This window comes from Pinus tabuliformis, chromosome 4_1, assembly GCF_031772625.1.
Source record: "Pinus tabuliformis cultivar Carrire ecotype Pingquan chromosome 4_1, CPIR1, whole genome shotgun sequence".
NCBI classification, from domain to species: Eukaryota; Viridiplantae; Streptophyta; class Pinopsida; order Pinales; family Pinaceae; genus Pinus; species Pinus tabuliformis.
The window spans coordinates 472,589,250-472,615,898 of NC_142303.1; the positions used below are offsets into that span (position 1 = coordinate 472,589,250).

At 39.3% G+C, this 26,649-nt stretch overlaps 3 protein-coding genes and 1 pseudogene across 3 annotated transcripts; 1 reads left to right on the forward strand and 3 right to left on the reverse strand.

Annotated features, from left to right (window-relative positions):
• Window positions 1-862: 862 nt before the first annotated feature.
• LOC149176504 (uncharacterized) lies at window positions 863-2,037 on the reverse strand. The gene is made up of 3 exons (XM_089421492.1): window positions 1,714-2,037; window positions 1,402-1,476; window positions 863-1,315 (listed from the first exon to the last, which is right to left on the reverse strand). Exons 1-3 carry the CDS (start codon window positions 2,035-2,037, stop codon window positions 863-865), a joined length of 852 nt encoding a protein of 283 aa, XP_089277618.1.
• A 4,190-nt stretch (window positions 2,038-6,227) lies between these two features.
• Window positions 6,228-6,794, reverse strand: LOC149176505 (ethylene-responsive transcription factor ERF018-like). The gene has a single exon (XM_089421493.1). The coding sequence runs from the start codon at window positions 6,792-6,794 to the stop codon at window positions 6,228-6,230; it is 567 nt and encodes a 188-aa protein (XP_089277619.1).
• Window positions 6,795-7,981: 1,187 nt separating this feature from the next.
• Window positions 7,982-9,054, reverse strand: LOC149176506 (protein IQ-DOMAIN 6-like). The gene is made up of 2 exons (XM_089421494.1): window positions 8,860-9,054; window positions 7,982-8,665 (listed from the first exon to the last, which is right to left on the reverse strand). The coding sequence occupies exons 1-2, from the start codon at window positions 9,019-9,021 to the stop codon at window positions 7,982-7,984; spliced, it is 846 nt and encodes a 281-aa protein (XP_089277620.1). The 5' UTR covers window positions 9,022-9,054.
• A 2,650-nt stretch (window positions 9,055-11,704) lies between these two features.
• On the forward strand, window positions 11,705-26,649 carry LOC149176507 (GDSL esterase/lipase At4g10955-like; annotated as a pseudogene).

Below are 26,649 nucleotides of genomic sequence, written 5' to 3' on the forward strand. Positions count from 1 at the left end.
GTGGGCTGGATTTGTCCTTGAAAATTCTGTTATTACGTTCTTTCCAGACATTCCATATTAGGAAGCCTGGGATCAGGGTCCAGGCTGAGTTGACAGTCTCATTCTCTGAGAGCTTATTCCTCCAATCCCTTAAGGTTTTGGAGATGTTGTTTTCATCTCTATCAGTTTGTCTAAAGATACAGGCTGCCCAATTCCATAGGGTAGAGGTGAAGGTGCAGAGGCTGAGAAGGTGATCCCTTGTCTCTTCCTGGATACCACATAACTAGCATCTGGAAGGTCCTGCAAAACCTTTCTTTCTGAGATTCTCCCAAGTCAAAATCTTTTTGTGATGCACCATCCACATAAACAGCTTGATTTTCATCCATTGAGGTTGCTTCCATAGGTCTTTCCAAGTGTTATCCGGGTTGGAAAAATTGTATCCAGTGACCACATCTTTGGCTTCTTTGAGGTTGAAATTACCCTCACTGCTTCTTCCCCATCTAAGTTGATCTAGGGACGACGAGATCAAAATTTTCCTCTTTTCCAGGATTTTGGCAAGAGTTTTTGTCTGGGTCTTCAGAGGAGATTCTTCACTATTAATTGGTATTTTCCAAGTTCTCCACTTGCCACTATTTCTAGTTTTATCCCAAAAGTCGCTGACCTTTTTAATTCCTTTGTTAACAGTTTCCTCTCTGAGAATGTCCAGTCCTTCTCTGCTTAAGTTGGATTCCTGCTGCCAGTTATCCTCCCAAAACCAGGCAAGGTTTCCATTCCCAATCTCCCAGAAGCTGTGATTCTGAACTAAAGCTCTGTTCTCCCACACATTATTCCAGATATGAGAACCCCTTATTTGCCCTGTCATTCTGATCAAGTCCCCCTCTCTCTAGTTTTTTGCATATTTCTCCTTCCAGAGCTTGGCCCAAGGGTTGTTGGATTCCTTCAGCCATCTCCACCAAAGTTTGGCCCCCAAAACTTTTTTAAGAGTTTCCGGGTCATGGAGACCTAGACCCCCATGAGGTTTGGGCATGCAAAGTTTGTCCCAAGCTACCAGTGCCCATTTCTTCTTTTCCTCACCTTTTCCCCACAGAAAGTCTCTTTGCATGTTCCTGATTTGTTGGGCAACTCCACTAGGGATAGGAAGAGCCGACAACATATAAACTGGAAGAGACTGCAGGACCACTGTTGTGAGAACAAGCCTGCTAGCTAGGTTTAAAGATCTACTTGTCCACTTGCAGATTTTGTCCTTTAGTTTGTTGATCAAAGCTTCCCAAACCTCCTTGTTCTGAGGTTTGTCAGTGAGAGGTATTCCTAGATATTTGGAGGGGAGTTGGTCTCTCTGAAATCCAAGAATTCTGGAGAGGTTTCTCTGAATTGCAATATTTGTATTGAAAAAAAAAACACTTTAGATTTTGAGAGACTTACCTCTGTACCGGCCGCTAAGGCGAAATCCTGCAGGATTTGCTTGTAGGCTTTGGCTTCTTTAACCGTTGGTATGCCCTGTAACATAGTGTCATCTACAAATTGCTGATGAGTTAACGTGTTCCCTTCCTGTGTAAGCTTGAGACCCTAGATAGTGCCCTCCCTTTTGGCAGAAGTGATTGCTTTGCCTAATCCTTCCATCATCAGAATAAAAAGAAATGGTGAAAGCGGATCTCCCTGCCTGAGGCCTCTCGAGGGCCGAAAGGATTTGGAGGGAGAGCCATTGAGGAGGATGGAAAAGCTGGCTGAAGTTACCAAAGCCATAACCCATCTTATCCAATTCTGGTCAAAGCCATAAGCAATTAGAACTTCTTTGATATACAACCAGCTCAGTTTGTCATACGCCTTCGCTAGGTCCAGTTGAATGATCATCCCTGCTTGCTTATTATTCTTGAGAGAGTGGACAATTTCATGTGCCTGAATGATGTTGTTAAGAATTTGCCTTCCTTCCACATACCCAGTTTGTTCCTCCAACATGAGTGTTGGTAGGAGGGGCTTTAGTCTATTTGCAATAACTTTGGAGATGATTTTGTATATCACATTACACAGGGCTATGGGCCTAAACCGATCTGGAGTCATTGCCTTATCCTGTTTAGGAATGAGGGCAATGAAAGAGGTGTTTAGCACTTTAAGGATTGTTTTTGAAATCCTTGAGTCCTTGAGTCTTAGAAGTATTGGTGACAAGTTTAGACTGCTATGGAATGCAGTGAAGGGTGTGACGAGAGTTATTATTCCTTCTAAGAAAAAAGGGAATAAGGAATTAGAAGGCCTTGATAAACAATCAGAGGATGGGGCAGAGGCGGATTGAGTTAATATTTGTCAGCAAATTCGGAAATGGGTTCCCAATCTTTATGTAAACAATAGCGATTACATATGTTGTTACTACTCTGATTCTTGTAAAAAACGCAAGAACTGTGATGGGGATGAAGAAAAATCAATGGAGGTCATGCCAGAGGTCTCTGGTATGGATCGTGTGGCTACCAAACTGTATGTGATTTCCAAGGGCCCCATGAAATTTTTGGAAGCTCATGGGATTCAACAATGGTGGTCTTATGAGTCAGAGCTCCAGATGGCATTCAATGGGAGTAAATTGATACAACAACAGGTTGGTTCCTTCATATAGCGTTCTCATCTGAAGACTACCCTGGGATCTTAGCCCCAGTCATGGGTTCAATTCTCAGGGCAACACAATAGGCCCTACCTGAACACCCCCAAATACATATTCTTTATTAGTATTTGTTTGGCGTTTGTCCACCGCCGCTACCAGGCAGGGAAAATTAAAAAAAATTGAGAGATTCTCTATCTGGTTTTCGATTTTGGAGTGATGTTTTTCTTTCGACTCGGATTATGGCGTAAATTCTGGTGACTGTTGCTTTCACACTCTCTGTTAATAAAATTATTTGATTGCTTTTGGTTATTGTGGTCAAGAATATAAGGGTTTAAAAGAATACAAGGGTTTTAGAAGTGGTATGAACCAAATTGAAAAAACTGTGGCAAGCAGAATCTCAAGTTAGGGCTAAAGACAATTTTGTATTTATTCTCTTTTTTTACTTTGCCGCCCTAATTTATGGTAGATTGTTGCTGCAATTGCTATACTAACACAGGCTCTAGAATGCATTTGAAGGGTTTTGTAGATAAAGGCTATCATCTCTGTATTTTTCTTACTGTTGAAAGATGAAAATTGCATGGCAGGCACCTCTGGAGTTGCAGGAGCTACATGTTTATGCTCCTCTTTCAATGTTCCCAAATTCCATTGGACGGATGAAGCACATTGAAAAGATTGTGGTGACTTGTATGTCAGATTTGATTCATCTCAAAACTTTACCAGAGGAATTATGTCATTTGTCCTCACTGTAATACCTGCACCTAAGATGCCCAGATATGAAGTTGCTGCTTGATTATTTTGGGTTCTTAACAAATCTCCAGCACCTCAATCTCTCTCGTTGCCGGAGTTTGCACGGGCTTCCAAATTCCTTCGGGAGTTTAATTCGACTTAAATATCCAAATTTGGAATATTGCTCTGATTTGACCTTGTTGGAGGAAACATTTGCAAATATCAGGACGCTTGAATATCTAAACCTTTCGGACTGCAAGAGCATGGAAGTGTTGCCTCACCAAGTTGCACATCAACTGTCCCTGGAAATATTAATCTTGTCAGAGACAAATTTAAAAGAATTGCCTGGGGATATTGGAAACCTAAGCAGTTTGGAAGAATTTTCTTTGGGAAATGCTTTGTTGGAAATGTTGCCCTGTTCTCTAGGTCACCTGAGCAGCTTGAAGAAGTTGTGGGTTTGTGATTGCCCAGAATTGAAATCTTTGCCCCATTCGTTGGGACTGTTGACTCAGCTGTCAACGTTGTGGGTTGGAGGCTGTGGAATACAGTTCTTACGATCAACAAATTCGGCCTCAGTCTTGATGGATCCGAGGCATCCGATCATGCAAAGCTGACCAGTAGATGAGTTCCATTTTCTGTCAGCAGGCAATGTTAGACCATTAAGGCCTGATCGTTCTATAGCCACTGTCTCTGAGAAGGAGGAACAATTCGAAAAACAACACTAACATTTGTAATACCTGATTTAGCAGCACTAGAATCAGATGGATCTATACATCTTATATCATGCACAATAAGCTTTGTATTAATAAAGTTGCCATCGGTGCGCTGAACTTTGTCATCCCTCATGAATGTACCCAACTTGCTACAAAAGTCATATGTGCCATTACATTGCCAATTGGGAACCACATTCAAAATCTAGCCAGACGTAAGTTGCAGTAGAGTTGAACATAATTGTTCCCCTCTATATATTTCAATACATTTTGACCGGAAATTGTCAGCATATGGGTAAGGATCACAAGCCTTTGCCACCAGGTACTCAACAATTCCAATTTAATAATCTTATCGGCCTCTCTTTGTACCTTTTGGGACAATTGCTAGTTTATTAGATGTCAAGAATTGAAGAATTGAATTATTTAAGTGATAAATTATTTTCTAATTTTATTAATTTTAAAATATATTTAGATATTTGGTAAATTTATAATTAAGATAATTTTTTATTTTTATTTTTTACTGGGCAATATTATATTGAGTGTAAAAGAAATTATATTATTTTTCAATTTCATATTAATCACCAAAATAATTATGTCTTTGGTCAATTTCATTTTGAATATTCAAAAAATTACACATTTTTTTATATATATAAAGTTTATAAATTAAATATTTATTTGTATATTTGATTTATAATTCACATTGAATTTTTTGTTTTTTAAATGTCATTTAAAGAATCTATTTAAATATTAATAGTATTATACATCTCTCTTTCAAAGAAGTAAACTAAACTTGTAATTTTTTCAACTTTCAATTATTTATACTACTCTTTGTTTAAAATATTAATATATATATATTATTATATTATTATATTATTATAAAATAGATATTAAAATATTTTATTTCAAATTGATATTGAAATGTGTTTCTAGTTATTAATATCATTTATAATATTATATATCAATTTATGTTAAACATAAATATAAACACGTATCTCCTTCTCCTTCATATTAGATTGTAAATACTATTTTTCAAGGCAACATCTTTTATTTTTACATTGATAATATTAATAAATTCCAAGTACTTATAAATAAATGATTGCAATTGAAAAAGTTATATAAATTATTATTATAATTATTAAATTAAAATAAATTTGTTAAAGTGATATTTTTTATTAAATTAGTAAAAGTGTTAATATTAATTATTAATATTAATATATTTTTTTTAAATACTCCATATTTTTATATTTAAAATTACAGTTTAAATAATGAAAAATTACCATTTAAGTTATGCAAAATTAAATTTCCTAATTAAAATAATTATACCAAATTTACTAAACAATCCAATGGTGCGATTTGCCTGGTTCCCTGAACACTCTAAATAAAGCTTCGGATTGCCGCTGTCAGTTTTGATAATTATTTGGTTGTGTATGACTTATGACTGATGTTTGAATATATATATATATATGTGGGGTCGGCAAAATTTGTCATAATAACCGCTCTGAGAACACAGTTTTGCAATAAGAATAGGAATTGTTTACCGATGTCAAGACAGGAATTGCCTGGCAGTCAAAAGTGGTTGGAATCTGGACAAACAAATTTCAAAAATTCTTGTAGAGGCAGTGTTTGAATCATGTTTTTGATGTGGAAATGGATTCAGTACCATCAAAAACATCAAAGACACCAAAAATTTTGAAGTTTTATAACTATAAATTAGATTTACAAAAATCTTTGCCAGAGTTTTTTTTAAACATGACCAGAGTTTCCATAACTTTCTGAGCAACTCCTCTGACTCATTAAACTACATGACAAGAATATGTTACCGTACGTCACTGTTAGCAAGGTGTCAGCAAGAGGGTGGGCTCCACTCCTGCCACGCTCAGAGGAATATGCAATAATGCATACACAATCAGAATACAAAAAGGCGGATAGTTGAATGGGTATGTCCCATCAAAACTTTAACGTATATTTATGAATCATTCCTTGGATTCTGTGGTCAAGCAACGCACCATAGAAATGGTTTTGGACCACTGTTAGTTATAAATATGTGGCCATCCTATAAACATATATGGGTCAAAATCTAAAGGTAACCGTCACTTTCGAGGGACCAGCAGCTAAGCTTCTCATTTCCAGAAGAGGTATGAAATCACCAATGCCATAAATTTCTCAAATAATAAAATAATTGAATTAAATTCTCATGGTAGAATTTCTGCAGCGGAAAAAGAAAATTAGAAAATCCCCAGCTCCCAGTCTTCTGGCAGCTGGAAGGGAATCCCAAAATTTTCCATTAACACATCCAACGGAGGAATATCCTCTAAGTTGAAAGATCCGCCATTCTCCATGGTTTCAAATGGTACTGAATCCCCAAATGTCGCACCCTGCTCCCAAGTAATCTGTTCGCCATTAATGTCATATTCCTTTTCCAAACCATATGATGAGGATTCCGCGCCATTTTCAGAAAGAAGCCGGAATTCTTCTGCGGCGAACTTTGCCGCCGCAGTTTGAATTTGCTGCGGTGATAGAAATGAAGCGCAGGAAAATTTCGGCGGAGAGTGGGGAAAATTGAGCTTGGCCTTGGATCCTCTGAGGCAATACACGGCAAAGTCATATGCACGGGCAGCTTTTTCCGGGGTGTCGTAGGAGCCCAACCAAATTCTGCCACTGGAATTGGGAATTCGAACTTCCGACACCCATTTCCCCCATTTTCTCATCCGGATTCCCTTGAAGTGCCGCGACTTCAGTGAGCAGCGGTTGGCACTGCGGCGGCAGTTCTGGTTTCGCGAGGGCTTAGTCATTGCAAGATTTTGCAGGGGAGTCGCACTGAGGACGTGCTGGTAAAATTTGAAGTCTGTCAAGGGAGGAAGTAGTGAGGGGATTTGAAATCAGAATCACAGAGTGGTAGCTACTAGAGTTGTGGAAGTGAATGTCTGCGGGATTGTTTGGTGTAAGTGCCAACAGATATATGGAGACGGAAAACGCGTTGGGTGCATGGGATCTTTTGTGGCATGGTCTAAGAAGTTAATATACGCGCAGCCGATTTAGAATTAAAAACATGGGAACCGGCTTGGTGTGAATGTGTGTTGGACGAGTCTGAACTTTTATCCATGGGAACCAGCGTGGTGTGAATGCGTTTGGACGAGTCTAAAGAAGAAAGTTTAGACTACGGTAATGTGGAATATTCCCGAAATTCATTGGTTACTTTCGTCCATCGCACATTCCAATCTGTTCAAATCCATGCGTTTAATTGCGGCTGACTTTCCACATGCGACCACAACTCGGTTATAATGAATGCGCTCTCGATGTCTTGTTGTCCATCGAATAGTGCCAGCAGAGGAAACACTTTGGGCCAGGACAGATTATGTCCCGCTATGTTGTATTTAATGGTGATTTTACTAATAAACTAGCATTTGCAATATATGTGGCAAAGGAAACGCTCTAAGGCAACGGCATAAGATATAATAGTATAGAAAAAAAAGTCAAAATTTTATACAATGTATAAGAAATAATAGCATAGAAGAGAAGTTGTGTGATTTCAAAATGGGTTTCTCTCCATCATAAAAAAAACTAAACACAAGTAAGACTACCCTAGTGGACCTTAAGTGGCAGAGGAAAACCTTGAGAAACAACATTATACAGTCAGTGATGGGGCCTAGATTCTAGCACCAACATTTTGATCCCTCTTTGTGCAACCACAAACAGATGTTTCATGTTGGCCCAACTAAACAAATGAAAATATTTCACGTCTTCTTTTGAGTTCTTAAGTAAAAACTATTTAAAATTGAACTCAAAATTTTACTCTCAACTCCTAAAGAGCATACACAATTCAGCTAGACACTGAAATCTTAATCTTTGCAGCTAAGTTGAACTTCTGTTCAAACATACAGAAGAATGTGCATGAAATGTTGGTCACTGTAAGTCAAACCATTCACAGCAGAGTTTTCAACCTTCAGCCACTAGTAGTGACAGGATAGAACTCTGAAACTTAGCATTGATAAAAGGGTTTTCGAGACTCTCCATAAGAACAGGAAGAAATCTCTCCACTCTTGGTAGATGATTTGTCAGATCTCAACATAGGTGGAATCAATTTGCAAGCATGCAGAGAAGAATCTGAACTGGCTGTGCTCTTCACTTCAGCATTATATGAAGAAACTTTCTTCTGCAATTGAAGATCATCATATGAGGGTCTTATCTTTGGAGCACTGGACGAGCGTATTTTAGCCTTGGCAGACTCTGTAGAGTTCATGTAATTAGGCCTTCCCACACTCTCATCTGATGTCTGCAGAGTATTTCCAGATTTTGGAGTACATGATCCCCTTGAGATTGTTGAGCTCTCATCAGATTGGATATCAGAGCTAGGCTTTGAAGATGATCTACCAGTAGGATGACTGGAAACCGCTGAAGGTGGTTTTGCAGCAACACGAACACTAATATTGTTTCTGCGAACTTTAACTTTGCCTGGTTCATGAGATTTCCTCAGATTCTCTCCAGCATCATCATAGCTTTTGAGAGACTGAATTTCACAAGCATCCATTTGGTCTTGTTCCATGAGTCTATTCTCCCAAGGCTTTGCAGCCATCCAACGTTCTAACCAGCTCCAACCCCAGCTATTTTTGTCTGGCTCAATTCTAGCATAATTCATGTTTGTTTTCGAATTGCTTCTCCATTGCTGAAAACAGATTCAACACCCATAAAAGTTACTAGTATATAAATTTCAAAATGTCAACCTGGCATCTACATCTAAGGTCTTGTGCAGAGGATTCTACCACAGCATTTAAAATCTGCCAGAAATAGAGTGTTCAATCAAGGACTTATACAAATGAATTTTCAAGTGACTTTTCTGCATTGAACATAGTTATGTACCTGATGGGAGAGAGCATAAGCAATTGCTCTCTCACGTTTGATTGCACCCTCTTGTCTCATTTGCAGTTTTGCACGAACTTCTTCAAGGGTTCCTTGACTATCACACCACCCCTCCTGAAACATGAGCATACAACTTATTGCCCAAAAAGATAGGTGGGGCATTGAGCATACAACATGTTCAACAAACCATGTACTTCAAATATATAAATAAAATAGTGAAATTTAATGGTGATCTTACTAATATATAAATAAAATAGTGAAATTTTAAAGTATTAAAATTTAAGGATATTATATTATTTAGTTTGGCAATATCCATGTCGTTATATATTAATATATCCATGTCGTTATATATTAATATAATCACATAAATGTGGTCCATACAGTGTGATAGCTATTATTTTTTATTTTTATAAATTACATTTATTAATGTGATTGTGTTATTATTATCAAAGCTAACATAATAATTTAAAATTTATTATTATTATAATTTTGAATTAATAAAACCCAAAGTAATAAAATTTGAAATAAACCAATGTAAAATTTAAAGGAATTGTCTTTAGTGCGATTTTTTGAACTTTTTGGTAGTAGAATTCGGTCGAAAAAATTTGAGGTAAAATCTTGATTTGTGTTATTTAAAATAGTTTTTTTTATTCTATATATAAATTCACCACAATGAAAAATCTTGATTTGTGTTATTTAAAATAGTTTTTTTATTCTATATATAAATTCAGCACAATAAAAAACCTTTAAGATACTTCGATTATGTAGGGCTTACACATCAAATTTGTGAATAAATTGCAGAGGGATTTTAGAGAAATTAGACTGGAAAAACATCCAAAAAATCACACTAAAAACACCTCAAAACTTAAATAATAAAACCTAAAACCTAATTCTAAAAGTAATAAACCTAAATAATAAACTAATATTTTTTTAAAACTAAATTTATAAACCTATATTTTAACATATATCTTTTAAATTCAATATAATAAACTTAAAAAGTAAAACATAAACTAGAATATATAGCTTAACATAAAATCATTTCACTTGAACATAAGTGAAGTTGTCTAACGAGGCGGAGGAATTGCCTGGATGGTTAAAAGTGGTCGGAATCCAGGCAAAAAAATTTCAAAAAATCTTGTAGATGCAGTGTTTGAATCGTGTTTTTGATGGTAGAAATGGTTTCAGCACCATCAAAAATGTCTAAAACCCCTAAAATTTTGAAGTTCAACAACTGTAACTTGAATTTAAAAAAATCTTTGCTAGATTTTCTCTAAATATAACCAGAATTTCCATAACTTTCTACACAACTCCTCCCCTCATTAGACTATGTGTAAGTGAAATGAGTTTTATTTTCCAAGAAAAACCAAAAAAACAAATATAAATAGAAGATAATCCAGCCAAGCAATTAAAGTTGAAAATAACATTAAAAAGACAAATTGAAGAACATTGTGGAAGGTTGGGCTCAAAAACCCGAACAATTTTTTGAACATAATATTTTTTCACATTTCTCACTGCAATACAATCCGAACAAGACATCTAATCAATCAGTCATAACATTAACATTTTACTTATCAAAATCTTCTTTTATTTTTGTCTAATAATATTTTTGAGGAAACAACCAACTGCCTCACGCACCTCGGCGATGCCTGGGTTAACTATCGTCTAATTATGATGCAAATAATACTTAAATAAAAAATGCGTGGAACCGGACTGAAAAGGAGGTCTCTGGAAACGGCGCCATTGATTGCCGTACAAACCGTACTGTGAAATGGTACTGCCACGTGTCAATTAAGTTAGTTATGTGGTGTGAGTTTTGGACAAGTCCACCCAAGCGGAGGAAATTGACACGTTAGTTATGTGGTGTTAGGTTTGGACAAGTCTATTCAGGGGCAAGAATTGACTCAATTGATAAAAGTTAAAAGTGGTTTGGCAAAAAAATTTTAACAAGTTTTAGTGTTTCAATTGTGTTAAGTAAATCTAATTTCTCATGATTTTTGAATAGTCCAATTAGCACTCATTGCATCGGGTGATGTTCAGAGGGATTTACACTATGCCATTTATTTCAATTCCACTTCTTCACCTCTGTGAGCATCACTCGGTGCAATGAGTGCTAAGTGGACTGTTCAAAAATCATGAGAAATTAGTCAATTATGACTACCTCTCATGGAAATGATCATAGATGAATGACTTACTTAAAGCAGTTGAATCCCAAAAAATGATATCTAATATAATGCACTGCGAAAACCCCCAATAATTAAATCTTACTGTCTAAATCATGTTTTTGATTATGAATAATTAAATCTTACTGTCTAAATCATGTTTTTGATTATGGAAATGGATTCAGTACCATCAAAAATCTTTACCAAAATTTATCAAAATATTACAAAAGTTTCCATAATTTTACGGGAGAAAACAATCTGGTCAGACCACGACAGTAGTCTTAACTAAGGTTCACCTGAAACCAAATTTGACATATTTTATACAAATTCTAAATGGCTTTATTTTATTTTTTTTTCTCGAGGAAAAAGCATAATTTTCATTAAAAACTAAGAAAATTACATGTTGTATGCCAGTGTATGAGAAATGCTTTCACTACTATCTAGAAAGATTTCAGTCCAAAAGTCATGAGCACAAAAATAATATTTACATATCATCCTTCATTAAACATGAAGGGTCAATGGCAAACTAGGGCCATAATGGTTAAAGAGCTGTAATATAAACAAAAATAAACAAAAAGCAATTAGGATGATCTCATAGATCATTCCTGAATGTATCCTGCCCCTTCAATGAAGGGTCTCTGGTAAATCTGGAAAAAAACCTCGTCCCTGTACCCCTGAATCAACCGATGTCCTATGATCAGCTGCGCAACCTCTTTGGAAAGAAGACCAACGACTTCATTCCTTTCCCTGTAGATATGAGAGCAGACAACAAACTCAAACTGAGATTGTAAGTTTATAGCATCCTCTACCAAATCTTTGACTGTGTGCAAGTGACAGTTATAGGTCCCATTGATCCAATTTATGATGTGCTGAAAGTCCCCAAAAATCTGAATTCTGTGGCATTGTTGTTCTCTGGCAAAAAGTAGTAGAAGTCTAAGGTTGTTTAGTTCGGCATAGTTATTTGTGCCCCTCCATAGCCCCACTTTAATTTTGAAAAAGACCGAATCATTTAAATGCAGAACAACCCTTAGGTTGAGTCGAGCCATCAAAATAGGCCCACGACTGGCTTCTATCTACGATTTCGGGATTGATAATTCTAATGGGACGCTGAATCGGATCCTCTGGGATCATGCTGAAAATGGCCAGCGTATGATTGCATGTGGCTGCCCCCAAGATGTTTTTATCTTGAAAAATCCTTTGGTTCCAGATAAGCCATATACCCTAGCATACAATGAGAGGCATGTTTTTTATTTTCTGTGTGGCAACACTCGACCACCAAGCTTGCTAAGCCTCATTTACATTCTGACCTGCCCAGCGGGTTTGAATTGAGAGTGCTGAAGTTATGAAATTCCAAATTTCGGCCGAAATCGGGTAGTGAAGGAAGAGGTGATCTGTATCTTCCGAATCTGCTTTGCACAAGCAGTAGTGAGAAGGGCCATGGAAGTTGTGCTTTTTTAAATTTTGCTTAGTGGGGATTTTGTTTAAGAGTATGCCCCACATGAAGAGTCGAGATTTGTGGGGGGCTTTCAGTTTCCAGATATGTTGCCACCACCCGCAGGTTTCCCCCATTGCCCAAGTCTCCATAATCGTAGCAAAACCCGCCTTTAGGGAATATTTGCCAGTGGGATCCTTTGCCCATATAAGTTCATCCTACCTATCAGTGATCCAAACATTAGCTTCCTCCAATGCCCCCACAAACCTATTTCGTTTATTCCCACGTTCTCAAAGGCCAGCCACTGCAAATTTGGCCAAGCTAGGCGACCCACTGTTGTGATATGGGCAAGGTGTGATATCCCCACCACCATTAGGTCCTGTTGCATATCTCTAGGCAGTATGTGTGCATTCCCACTTCTAGCCCAGGCATCAGAGCCAATTCTGATTTGAGTAACATCCCCCACTTTTCAGGCTAGTCCTTTCCTTATGATGTCAAAGGAGTGGGTAATGGCTTTCTAGATGCTCGAACCCCCCACGATGTTGTGGTTGGTGTTACGAATCCAGTCTGATATTGATATGGGGTGGATGTACTTGTTGTATACAACTTCCTTCCACATGTTGTTTGTGGTTATGATTTGCCATACCAATTTTGCTTTGAGGGCTTTTGTGAAGTCCAGTGGTTCCTTTAGCCCCCATCCACCCCATTTTTTGGGCTTTGCAATCCTTTCCCATTTAACCCATGCAAAAATTTTGCCGGAATTTTGATCTCGCCAGAGAAATCTGCAACATATTTGTTGGATTCTACTAAGGATGCCTTTAGGTATCCAAGCCAATGACATCTAGGAGACTGGTATTGCCTCAAGAACTGATTTTATTAGGGTGAGCCTACCAACACGAGAGAGCCATTTCTGTTGCCATATATTTATTTGTGTTTCAATTTTTGCTAGCAGTCACGACCAGTTTGCAATACGGTAGTCATTTGGCTTTAGTCTGAATCCCAAATATTTCAGACCTGAATCTAAATCTTGTGTGACGAAACCGAAGTGCTGGGAGGCAAATCCTTGTTCATTTTGGGGACAGGAGCTAAAGATGATAATTCATTTTTCATAATTCAGCTCCATACCTGTCGCTTTACAAAAGAGAGATAGAATTGACTTGAAACAAGAGGTGTCACGATAAGAACAATTTAGGAAAATAAGAACGTCATCTACAAATACAAGATGAGAGATAGCAATCCTGTCATTGATTTCCACCCCTCCCAGGGTTCCATTTGATCTTTGCTAATTTCAAGAGTCTATTGAGACATTCCATAATCAGAAGGAATAACATCGGGAAGAGTGGGCAACCCTGTCTGAGGCCTCTCTCAGCATGGAAAAAGTCTGAAGCTGTCCCATTAATTAGGGCATTGAAAGAAATAGAGGTGAAACAACAACCTATCCAATTGATGAAATGATGAGGAAAACCGATATGGGCGAGCATGAGTTGTAGATAGGTCCAGTTCACTCGATCAAATGCCTTGGATAGATCTATTTTAAGGATGGCAGCTTATTTGGAGAGAGTTTTAATCAAGTGAATCATTTCTTGAGCGATGCCTGTGGCTTCATGAATTTGATAGTGACTGAGGAAAGACAATTGTTCTTTTGAGATAACCTTGGAGAGGATTGGATTAATACGAAGGGTGATGATCTTGGAGGTGATCTTATAGACACAATTGCAGAGGGAGATGGGTCTAAAGTCATCAAAAGATTGGGGCTTGTCTACCTTGGGGATGAGGGCAATGAAGGTAGAATTGAAAGCCTGTCACATCCTTCCAGTTGTTCTACAATCTTCAATTGCTAGCAGTAGGTCCTGCCCAATGAGATCAAAGAATGTGGTGTAAAATTCAATGGGCCAACCATCCGGCCCTGGGATTTTGTCTTTGCTGAAACTTTTTAAGGCTGCTTCCATTTCCCCCAAAGAGATTGGTAGATTTAGTGCCTCTCTTTCCTCTTCCTCAACAAATCGAGGCACAGCTTCCGCAACCCAAAGGATCTCAGCTATATTTGTTCCCCTTGGGCTTTTATAGATGGATGAGAAATGCCTAACTCCCATATCCACAAGCTAGGCAAAAGTGCTGGCATCTCTTCCATTTTGGTCTTTCAGTTCCCAGATTGTATTACTCGCTTTCTTGCCCCTGGAAAACTGTTGGAAAAATTTTGTGTTTTCATCACTCGACTTTAACCATAAATCTCTACTCTTTAAGTGCCAGGTATCCTCGATTCTTCTCAACAGCCTGATCATTCCTTTTTCCAGATTTATAAGATGATCCTTTGATTGTATGGAGGCATAGTTGTTCAGGCCCAATGATTCAAGATGTTTTAGTTTTGTTTCAATCCTGATTAGTTCCTCCTCATCCCTTTTCAATTTGGCCTTAATCCAGCTAATAGTTTTTTCTTTTAGATGGGTTAGGTTGTGAGATATGTCTGTCACTGGGGGCGGACCAGGTTCCCGACTACAGTGAGTCCAGCAATCCTTGACCAAAACATGAAAATCCTCCTCGCTAAGCCATGCTGCGTTGAATTTGAATGGGGAACTCGGTTTGAGATTTGCATCCTCGATTTCCAGGAAAATCGGGGAATGGTCTGAGCATCCCTTCGAACCAACCCATTGACGAATATGTGCTAGTTGATTTGTTAAGGGAGATTTGATTAAAAATCGGTCTAGCCGTCGTGCCAAGGCATCCTCCCCCGTTCTGCGATTCCTCCAGGTTGGCATGATGCGAACTGAATCAATGCTTATAAGATCATGGTCATCCAACAGATTTAAAAAAAAAAAAACCCATTCATGCATCTGATTGGACCCTATGACCCCATGACTCGGCCAACCCAAGTGAGAAATTAAGGTCTCGCCCAATGATCAGGTTCTTGGCTTGCATAAAGTCTGCCTAAAACAGTCTCTCCCAGAAAACTTCTCGATTCTGACATGGTCCATAAATATTAATAATCCTCAGGGGTATGTTGAGCGTGGTGGAAATGAAGTCAGCTCCCAGAAAACCTTTTCCACCCTAGGCATTTGAGATCCTGATTGAATTTTTATTGAAACCTAGTGCACAGCCCCTTGAACGCCCTCTCACATCCAAGAAGAAGAACTCCCAATCTGGCAAGAAGTGTTTTAGTGTTTTATGTACAAAGGGACCGTCACCTAGGGTTTCTTGCAGTATAAGGAAATCCAACTTTTTTGATAAGCACAGTGTTTTCAGTGCCAATTTTTTATCCGAGCTGGCCAAACCCCTGCAGTTGAAAGAGAGGCCTTTCATGGGTCAACCTTTGCAGGGTTCCCCTTTTCTCTAAGGACCTAGTCTATGGGAGTCTGGATTCCTGAGGCCACCTCAAGGCTAGCCCTTTTGATCGTTTTTGAGAGACAAGAATTTCTGCCCCGGGGGACCTTGGGAGGAAGGGGAGGGGGCGGGTCCTCATCTAGTCCGAAGGCATGGAGGGAGGGTGGATTGGAGCACAAGTTGTAACGGTGAGAGGAGCCGGAGGTCGAATCCCCAGAGGGGTTGCGAGAGAGATTTTTATGGACAGTAGAGCAGGGGGAATTCAGGATGGGCGCAGGGGCAGAAGCCACAGGGTAGATGACGGGGCTTAGATTAACAATATTAGAAGAAAATTTCGAATTACAATTTGTAGATGCAGAAATAGTTAACATACATTCATTTGTAAATTGAGTATGGAGGGGAGAAGAGGTACCCGAAAAACCCAAGTTTTCCCTGGAGCGTGCTCTGGTAATCGAGGCTTCCGTGGTCCAATTGTCCGACTCAGGGTGCACAGAAGATGGCCAGTCCAGACCCTTCCTCGAGATGCCTTGTAGCACGTTGAGTTCCTCCATCCCCAACTCTGTTTGAGTGCAGGCTGCTACAAAGCATTTCGAGGGACTCGACCTTGGCCCAATGACCAGGGGGCATGACTTGTAAAGGTGGCTAACCTAATGGCATCTCCGGCACCTGAAGGGAATGCCCTCATAATCCAGTTCCTGCCAACAGATAATATCGCCCATTTGAAAGAGATAGCTTTCCACCAAGACCTCTCTTGTGTCCAGGTGAACAAGTGTCTGAGCCATTGCCAAGACCCCTGAGTCCATATACAATCTATCATGATCAAGGTATGTGCCCAAGTCATCGCCAATCACCTGAAAAATATCCATAGACCAGAATTGCAGTGGGAGACCTGGCAACCAAACCCATATTGACCCTGCTCGTAGGCTTTCCTTCTCCGGGTCAAATAGGGGTGTCCAGCATTTGAGGAGGACCGGGGTCATCTCCAAATTCTAGTAGTGAGTCAGCACCTTGTTCACATCATCCATCTCTCAGAAGATTGAGGAAAACCAACCCTTGGACATTGCCAAAACCGTGGGAAGTTGTTCCAGTACATTCCCCCAGACTTCCATGGTCCATGTCTTCAGACGACCCGGCGTATAGTTTCTTCCTCAGACTCGGCCCACCAACACTGTGCTCTCTATCAACGTTGCTTTGCCCATGCTGATTCCTTCCCCGAAAACAAGCAGACGACCCCTTTCCCTTGTTTTGGAATGCTTGGACTACTTACCAGTCTTCGCCTTTGGGCCTAGGTCGGAGGGTTGCTGTCATTCAATCTCCACCACGCTGCCATCCAAGTCCAAGGCACAGGTCATGTCCCCCTCCACTTCCTTGTTCACTATTCCTTCAAAAAACCTCGAGGGCGGAGCGTTGCTTTCAGGAGCAAAATTTGTGAAAGCTTTCGAGTAGGGTTTGAGCCTGCTAGTAGGGATGTGCTATGTTGCCTGTGTATCTGCTAGGGCATTTGTGCCGAGACCTAGTCCTTCCAACCCTATAACAAGGAAACCCTCTCTGATTAGAAAACCATCTGCGTGCTGGTTTTGCCCACTCTAGGTTAATAGTTCTGAGGGTGACAGAATTGAGAGGAAAGGAGAGCCGGTGCCTTCAACGAGGTTTATAAACCCCTCTGTAACTGTTGCGGCCGGTTGAGAGAGGTGTAGTCCCTGCAGTGACACTTCCATATTGGCCATATCTCACCCACACTCGCTTACCTGATCTTCCGGTGGGATGGGATTAGCCGGTCTAAGACTAACTTCGGACAACGAGTGTGACTCTAGCCAGATGTCGAAGTGAGTAAGACTATCCAAAGAATAATCTACTATTTCTTCCTCGTATCCCTCCTCCATTCATGCAACAAAACCCCCTTAACCACAACTTGAAAGAAGTGAAAATGACGAACTATGTCTTGGGACAATGTGAGAATACTAGGTCAAACCCCGTGAAACTGTCTTGGAGATGCCTTGTAACCGCCGCGGGTAGCACTAGAAACCCCAGCCTTGGAACCACCACGGGTATCACGCAAAAAAGCCTATGCCCGCAAAGGGGTCGCGACAACAAGTTGCTAAGGTGACGGGAGAACGGTTCTATGACGGAAACCCTCTGATCGGTAGCAGAGTTGTGCCCACATGAAAAAAAATGCCTGACAACGCCTTAAAGGAAGCCTAACACCTGCTTATCTTCAAACAACGAAACCTATCATGAGCACTTTGCTAACCTGTTCCCATTTCCCATGGGAGACCGTTAACCAGAGCCCAGGCATGTTAAGGTTTCATGCAGGTTCAAGCTAAATTCGTGGTTGAAACCCTTCGCCTTCTTTTTTGGATAAAATTGCCTGAGCTCCATCTTCTCCAACCAATTTACGTATTTATTACAATATTTTGAATATTTATTACAATGTTTAAAACCTTTATAAAATAATTTGATAAGTAAAAATTATGATAATTTAATTCTATTCATAACACTTCAAAGTATTACAGACTAAAACCCATACTTTTTAGACTTTAAGTAAAAAAATATTCAAATTATTCAATTTCACCTCGCTCATTTTCATATATATAATAAAGTATAATTTTAATAACGTTACATACAACATTGCATTAGATTAAAATTTAAACATGGAATGGTTTTTAAATGTTAGATTAAAATACTTGTAATGTGATCTTAATTTGACTTGCATTGTTTTATAATGGGAAGATAATGATGTTGTTTCTTAAGTTTAATATTTATATTATTAAACTTTAAATAATAAATATTTTCAAGCGACCAAGAAGCCTCTCCTTTCCGGGAGAGGTATGACTTCACCAATCCCATAAAGTTCTCAAATAATAATATAATTAAATTAAATTCTCATTGTAGAATTTCGGAGGCAGAAAAAGAAAATTAGAAAATCCACAACTCACAGTCTTCTGGCTGCTGGAGCCTGGAAGGGAATCCCAAACTCTTCCATCAACACATTCAATGGAGGAATGTCCTCTACATCGAAAGATCCGCCATTCTGCATACTTTCAAGTGCTACTGAATCCCCAAATGTCGCACCCTGCTCCCAAATAATCTGAGGACGCCGCGCCGTTTTCAGAAAGAAGCCGGAATTCTTCTGCGGCGAACTTGGCCGCCGCGGTTTGAATTTGCTGCGGTGATAGAAACGAAGCGCAAGAAATTTTGGGCGGAGATTGGGGAAAATTGAGCTTGGCCTTGGATCCCATGAGGTAGTACACGGCAAAGTCATATGCACGGGCAGCTTTTTCCGGGGTGTCGTAGGAGCCCAACCAAATTCTGCCACTGGAATTGGGAATTCGAACTTCCGACACCCATTTCCCCCATTTTCTCTGTCGGATTCCCTTGAACTGCTGCGACTTCAGTGAGCAGCTGTTGGAACTGCGGCGGAAGTTCTGGTTTCGCGAGGGTTTAGTTATTGCAAGATTTTGCAGGGCAGTCGCACTGAAGACGGTCCGGTAAAGTTTTACGTCTCTCCAGGGAGGAAGTAGTGTGAAGGTGAGAGGATTTGAAGTCAAGAATTACAGAGACGATGGTAACTACTAGAGTTGTGCAAGTAAATGAATGTTTGGTGTAAGTGCCAACAAATATATAGAGACGGAAAACGTGTGGAGTGGTCTAAGAAGTTAATATACGCGCAGCAGATTTAGAATTATAAACATGGGAACCGGCTTGGTGTGAATGTGTCTTGGAGGAGCCTGAACTTTTATGCATGGGAACCAGCTTGGCGTGAATGTGTCTTGGACGAGTCTAAACAAGAAAGTTTAGAGTAGGCTAATGTGGAATATTCCCGAAATTCATTGGTTACTTTCGTCCATCGCACATTCCGACTGTAACTTAGTTGGCGTTCAAAGCCGTGCGTTTCATTGCAGCTGACTTTCCACAGGCGACCCCAACTCGGTTTTAATGCGCTCTCGACGTATTGTACTCCATCAAATGGTGCCAGCAGACGAAACACTTTAGGCCAGCACAGATTCACATGGACTATTTAACGCTGATCCTACTAATTATTATAAAACATCAAAACCATTAAAATCTAGGTTACAACTATCAAGCTTTAAGATTTTGGGTGCCCTAAAGGTTTTTGATGGTGCTAAATACAATTGCATCATAAGAAAACACGATTCAAGCAATCTTAATAATTTTTTTTTTTTTGAAAAAATGACCCAATTTTGGCATTTTTTTGTCTTCTGCGAAAAATTGATGCCTTGATAGACAATGCCAAAGTTAAGTTGTCCTGCACCATGTTGCATGTTATTTGCACGCACATTTTGGAATGCTCATGTACATGTACTTTTGTTTTTTTTCCTCAGAAAAAAGACGTACTTTTCATGAAGTAAATGAAAAAGTTACATTTTATATATGTTGTGATCAATGTTCAAGTATAGCTATCATATATAGACAAAAACTGCATGTCTAAATAGGGTCAAAATCATCAACTATATGTTCAAACTATCCGAAATAATAAGCTAGTAACTCACTATTCATACCTACTGATAAGCATCTAAGCTTCACTTTTTTTAAACATAAAAAAAAATTATCCATTGAAGGACCCAAGAGTTACCCATACAATTTTTTTTTATCATGATGCACCATATTCTTGTACCTGCATCAATTGATAAAAGAAACTAGGTTGGAAACTGGAAAAAATTTACATGTAGCTGAAAAGTTAACCCCCCTCCACGAAGGGACGATGTATATATTCTTGTGTGCTTCCATCTAGCATCTTTGTGATAATCCATGAACTAGGAGCTTGTCCCACAACCCATTTAGAGAGGGTATCTGCCACAAAGTTCCTCTCCCTGTAGATATGACGACAATCAATGAACTCAAAGTATGATTTTAAATGTAATACCTGTTCAAGTAGTGGACGAAGAGCATAAGAATGACATATTTGAACATCATTAAACAGTTAACCACTAATAATCCCTAAAATTATGAAGTCTACGACAACCCTTTTCAACTGCAAAGTAAAGTAATAATTTTAGTGGCAGTATTTAGGTAAAGTTATTGGTTCCTTGTTTTAGACCAATCTGTGTTTAAAGACAAGGTATTCTTGCATATAAAAGACTATTCCCCCTCCACAAGCATTGTTCCCATCGGACGCTCCATCAAAATATGCCCAAGGGAATGAGTGATCAATTTCCTCAGCTATAATAATACAAGGAACTAGTTCCTTCTCTAAATTGGAAATAGACAAGTAAATGGCATGGCCAATATGAATGAAACCACCATATTTGGTGAAGAAAATTTGTCCTAGAATGTTGCTTTTTTCCTCATGATCCATAATCCCCAACAAATCAAGGGGAGTAAATTCTGGAGAGTTTTTTCAGGGACATTATTACACCAAAATTTCCATGTTTGTTTAAATTCATCATTTATCCATTCAGGAAAACAATCCAAACCGCTCCTACACTCCATCCATACCACCTTTTGAAAGGGACAGTCCAACAAGTGGTGATCTACAATCTCTTCATTGTTTTTACATACTATGCACCAAATCAACCCTTCCTTTCTCCCTTTTTGGAGATTTTCTCATGTCAATATCCTATTCTCCAAAAGACACCATAAAAATAATTTTTCCTTAGCAGTACATTTAATCTCCAAAGATTTTCCCACCACCAAACTATATTCTCATTCCTAGAGGAAGACACTAGGTGCACATAACCTTCATTTGGAGTATAAACCCTCGAGGTTGAGTGTATCCAGAAAAGAGTTTCCTCTTAGTCATGAATCCTAATATGTGATCTATCCAATACTCTGATGAATTCTTGCCAAAGTGGTCTATGAGCCTCTGTTAATTGAAGCTGCTCAGCGCCATCCATCCTTGTTTTGATATGGTGGTATTGTTCAAATCAACAAACTAACTAAAAAAAACCATTCCATTCTCATTCAATGTCATGACAAGGTCTCTTGGAAACCTATTCTCCTCTACACATTTGATCCAAGGATTGATGCCTATCCTTAACTTCTCTCCATTCCCTACTTTCCATTTGAGCCTACTTCCAATCATTGGAAAAGAAGTAAGCATGCTTTCTAAACCACTAATCCATTTTATGTCTCTTATTACGCTTTTTGATCCATTCTTTAAGAGTTAAAGGAAAAATATATTTCTCGTATACCATTGTTTTCCAGAGGATGCTTGTATCCAAGAGTCTCTACCCAAATTTTGCTGCTAAATTTTTTGAGAAAAGTTGTAGATTCTTGATTCCCCATCCTCCCCATACTTTGAGAGTTGTGATTTAGTCTCACCAGACCCATGGGAAAACCAGATCCTCTTTGGTGCCAAACCATAAGAATCTATTGCATAGTTTCCTCATAACATCTAAAATACATTTGGGGATCAAAGTGAGTGACATCCAGAAATCTGAAATAGCTTCCAAAAGCTGATTTAATAAGGACTAGCCTCCCTTCTCTCGACAACCACCTGAAGCTCCACATGTTTAAGTATTTTTCCATTTTTTCTAATAGTCATGTCCAATCCTCTTTATTGTACATATTAGGCTTTAAATGGAAGCATAAGTATTTTAGCCCTTCAATTTTCTAATCTTGAGACTATGTAACCTCTCTTGAGCCACCCCAATGGCTTCACGAATTTGTCTCCCTTCCAAAAAAATAATTTTTTCCTTAGAGACCTTATTTGACAAGCTCGGTCCGATTCAGTTTTCTTTGATCTTATCAATGATCTTGTAAATACAATTACATAACTAAATAGGCCTGAAGTCCTCAAAGGATCTAGGATTATTGACTTTTGGAATGAGGGATATAAAGGTTGAATTAAAAGAGTCCAAAATTCTCCCATAAATCCTATTATCCTCAATGACCTTGAGAATATCAGCGCCCAAAATATTGTTTAGGATGAAAAAGAACTCCATTTTCCATTTGTTTGGGCTCAAACTCTTATCTTTCTACATTCCTTAGAGCACCACCTATAGTTCTTTGTCTATGACTAGCTTCATTAATCTCATGTTGTCCTCCTCCTCCGAGAAGCAAGGAAATGATTGTGCAACAAGGATCACCTCTGTAATGGATTCTTCTGAAGGGGCCTTAAATAGATTTTCAAGGTGATTTTTGGCTAGGGTGGCTAAATCATTAAATGGGCTAGCTTCCCCCCCCCCCCCCGCTGCCCACCCCCCCCCCCCCCCCCAGCGCCTCCCCTACTATTACATTCCTTCAAGTAGGTTCATACTTAACTAGATTCACATCAAGTAAGCCATTCTCCATTAGTAACCTTGCAAAAACACTGACATAGAATTAGGATGTACATGGGGACCCCAAACCTACACTGCCCCCAGGGAGAACTTTAAATTTCCTCCCACTATAAGATTATCTTGTTTCATGTAAGTTTTCTTTATCGAACTCTCCTAGAAAGTTCCACGTTCCACACACGTACCATATACATTGGTTAATATAATATTTAACCCCAAATCTGCATGGAAGGCTTCTGCTCCAAAAAAAATTATATCTCCCTAGTGATTAATCTATTTCACAATATTCAAATTAATCCCGACTCTTGTCCCCTCGATCTCCCTCTTGCTTCCAGCCCAGAAATGGACCAAACCAGAAAAAGGGAGTTCATAACTTGGGAAATTTTATCAGCATCCCCCAATGTTTCCTGTAGGAAGACTATGTCTAGCCTCTCCACCTAAATGAGTCTCCTGAAGGTTAGTTTTGGGGGTGAACTATCCAGCCCTCTATAGTTAAAGGAGAAAAGTCATGGTATAAGCTTATCAAGGGCTTGCGCTGCTCCAAGCATCCCTTCAATGGATAATTTCTTGCCATGAGAATGTCTATTTGAGCTCTCCATTTTTCTTTGGAAATATTGGTTTGACCTCTCGTTCCTTTCCCAGCCAAGAGTGAAGACATAGACCACAGATCCTCGAGTTTGTCCTTAGAGAAGACCTCATTGAAAAGCTAGGGGAAGAACATTGTATGAGGATTGTTTGGTAAGGGCACACCGCAAACATCATGGGAGGACAAGTATCAACACACAAACTCAAAGATACCTGGGTATTGAAACGCCCAGACCCCATCTCTAGTTTACTAATGGCATTAGTAATACAAGAGACAGGAGTAGGGAGTGTACCATTACCTGAAGGTGTCGCGTCCACTATTGTCGAAGCTTCCCTATCCTTTTTCTTCTTTAGTTCCTCTGCAACCTCCATACTCACTAATTCCCTGTCCATTTAAGCCCTGAACTTTGAGGGCTAAGACACATCATATTACACAATTGAAGAAGAAGGCTCCAACTGAGTATCCATATTTGTCTTAGGTGACCCTCACTCCTCCTCATCCCCCCTCACTTTTCTTCTTCTCTTACCATTATATGGGAGAGCAAAATCCCTTATAACATTCCCTTTTTTGTGGCATCTCCTATAGTGGAAGGTCAACCCTTCGTAATCCAAATCTTATTGATAAGAAAAACCTTGGTCTGTCTTCGAAAAGCCCCTCATTCATTCATTAATCAAAACATGGTAATATCCATGACTAAGATCTGTCATAAAAACATGCTTATTACCAACAGAGTAACCATAATATAACAACCATTAAAGTGTCATAATAACAAGTACATGTACACATAAATCACAAGAGGAAAATAACTCTTATTAACATATGGAAATCCAACCAAGTTAGGAACTTCCACGTACCATCCGACCATAGATTGGGATGAACCAAATATTTCTTTCAACCAATCACCCCCATGCCATATTGCAAGCATGAATGTGGGACTTACAAAAAACCAATAAGGGCTTCCTCATGATTTGCCGTATATCCCATTAAGGGATTCCTAGGTATGAAACCCTCATTAATACAACCAGGCTTTATTGCAATCCCCATTGGATCACTAGGCCCTAAACAAGCATGGATTCTTCTGGATCTCTCCACGTAAACCGTGAGGAATTTTTCCGTCTAAACCTCTCAGCTTTACCGAGTATCCCACCATTACCAGTAAAGGGATTCTCAGGCCTATGAGGTCACCACCCTCTTGGATTTACCATGTATCTCGCCATTACCAATCAAGGGTATTCACCTTTGAGCTTTACTGTGTATCCCGCCATTCAGCAGTTGAGGATTCCTAGGCTCAATCGAGGTGTTCACAACCAGGCTTTACCATGTATCCGATCCTGGGATTCCTAGGCCTTGTGAATAATCTTGAGACCACCTCACTCAGCTTTGAGTCCATTTGGTAGTCTAACTCAATCAAATACAAGATAACTCCATCAAACCATGGTTATCTAGAAATGATAAAGCAAAGTTGAAGAACATTGTCACACCTAGAAAAACCCATGCCAATGACAACAAGAGAACCAAAAATACACATGCATTTACCATGCATGCCAAATCTATAAAGGAAATCATACATGCAACTCGATACCTGCAAGTACATCCGTTGTAGGCACTTGATCTTTCTCTTCCTTGCTTGATATTTGCTTCCCTTTGCCTTCTCATCCAATCCAAGTGAATGCTAGAGTGCCTTCGCCTTTTCTTTTGTCACTTACTTTGCTTAGGCTAGGATGCCAGGTAATCTCTACGGAAATTTCCTTGCATCAATTCTATCAAAATAAAATCTCCTCTGTTTCTGTACAGGAAGGATGAAAATTACAAGCGCACAGTGATGGCGTGCTTTATACAGGCTGCATATCTGCTGGAATTGGACAGGCAAGAAAAGTGAGACGGAGATGCAACATTGGCACCCAAATGGCGGAAGCCGTTCAAATACAAGGTAGGGGAAGAATTGGTGGATGAGAGGGATGAATCCATCTTTGGAGCAAGGCTTGAATGGGACAGGTATGATGCATTCTCTGATCTTCTGGTAGTGAGACCTAGTAAGGCTCCCAAAGGTAATAATAGCTCTCAGAGGGACCTTACTGAGGGCTACTACAATAAAAAAGGACATACAAGATGATCTGAGAATTTTAACAATGGAGGACCTTAGTGGCTCTTGTAGGTTTCACAGGACAATAGTGAAGAAATATGGGAGCAGTGAAGTGTGCATGGCTGGGCATTCATTGGGGCCTGGCCTGGCTTTGCAGGTGGGGAAGGCCTTAACATTTGACGGAATATTTGTCGAATCTCATCTGTTCAATCCCCCTTCTATTTCATTGCCCATGGGTCTTAGAAGTATTGGTGACAAGTTTGGACTATTGTGGAGTGCAGTGAAGGGCGTGACGAGAGTTATTATTCCTTCTAAGAAAAAAGGGAATAAGGAATTAGAAGGCCTTGATAAACAATCAGAGGATGGGGCAGAGGCGGATTCAGTTAATATTTGTTAGCAAATCCGGAAATGGGTTCCCAATCTTTATGTAAACAATAGTGATTACATCTGTTGTTACTACTCTGATTCTTGTAAAAAATGCAAGAACTGTGATGGGGATGAAGAAAAATCAATGGAGGTCATGCCAGAGGTCTTTGGTATGGATCGTGTGCTGCCAAACTGTATGTGATTTCCAAGGGCCCCATGAAAATTTTGGAAGCTCATGGGATTCAACAATGGTGGTCTTATGAGTCAGAGCTCCAGATGGCATTCAATGGGAGTAAATTGATACAACAACAGGTTGGTTCCTTCATACAATGTTCTCATCTGAAGACTGCCCTGGGATCTTAGCCCCAGTCATGGGTTCAATTCTCAGGGCAGCACAATAGGCCCTACCTGAAAACCCCCAAATACATATTCTTTATTAATATTTGTTTGGCGTTTGTCCATCGCCGCTACCAGGCAGGGAAAATTAAAAAAATTTGAGAGATTCTCTATCTGGTTTTCGATTTTGGAGTGATGTTTTTCTTTCAATTCGGATTATGGCGTGAATTCTGGTGACCGTTGCTTTCGCACTCTCTGTTAATAAAATTATT

Coding starts and splice junctions, on each gene's coding strand:
- LOC149176504 (XM_089421492.1), bottom strand. CDS start 2,037: ATGACTCCAGATCGGTTTAGGCCCATAGCCCTGTGTAATGTGATATAC. Junction 1,477..1,713: donor TAAGATGGGTTATGGCTTTG/GTAACTTCAGCC, acceptor ACTATGTTACAG/GGCATACCAACGGTTAAAGA. Junction 1,316..1,401: donor CCTTAGCGGCCGGTACAGAG/GTAAGTCTCTCA, acceptor CTTGGATTTCAG/AGAGACCAACTCCCCTCCAA.
- LOC149176505 (XM_089421493.1), bottom strand. CDS start 6,794: ATGACTAAGCCCTCGCGAAACCAGAACTGCCGCCGCAGTGCCAACCGC.
- LOC149176506 (XM_089421494.1), bottom strand. CDS start 9,021: ATGCCCCACCTATCTTTTTGGGCAATAAGTTGTATGCTCATGTTTCAG. Junction 8,666..8,859: donor CTTATGCTCTCTCCCATCAG/GTACATAACTAT, acceptor ATCTGTTTTCAG/CAATGGAGAAGCAATTCGAA.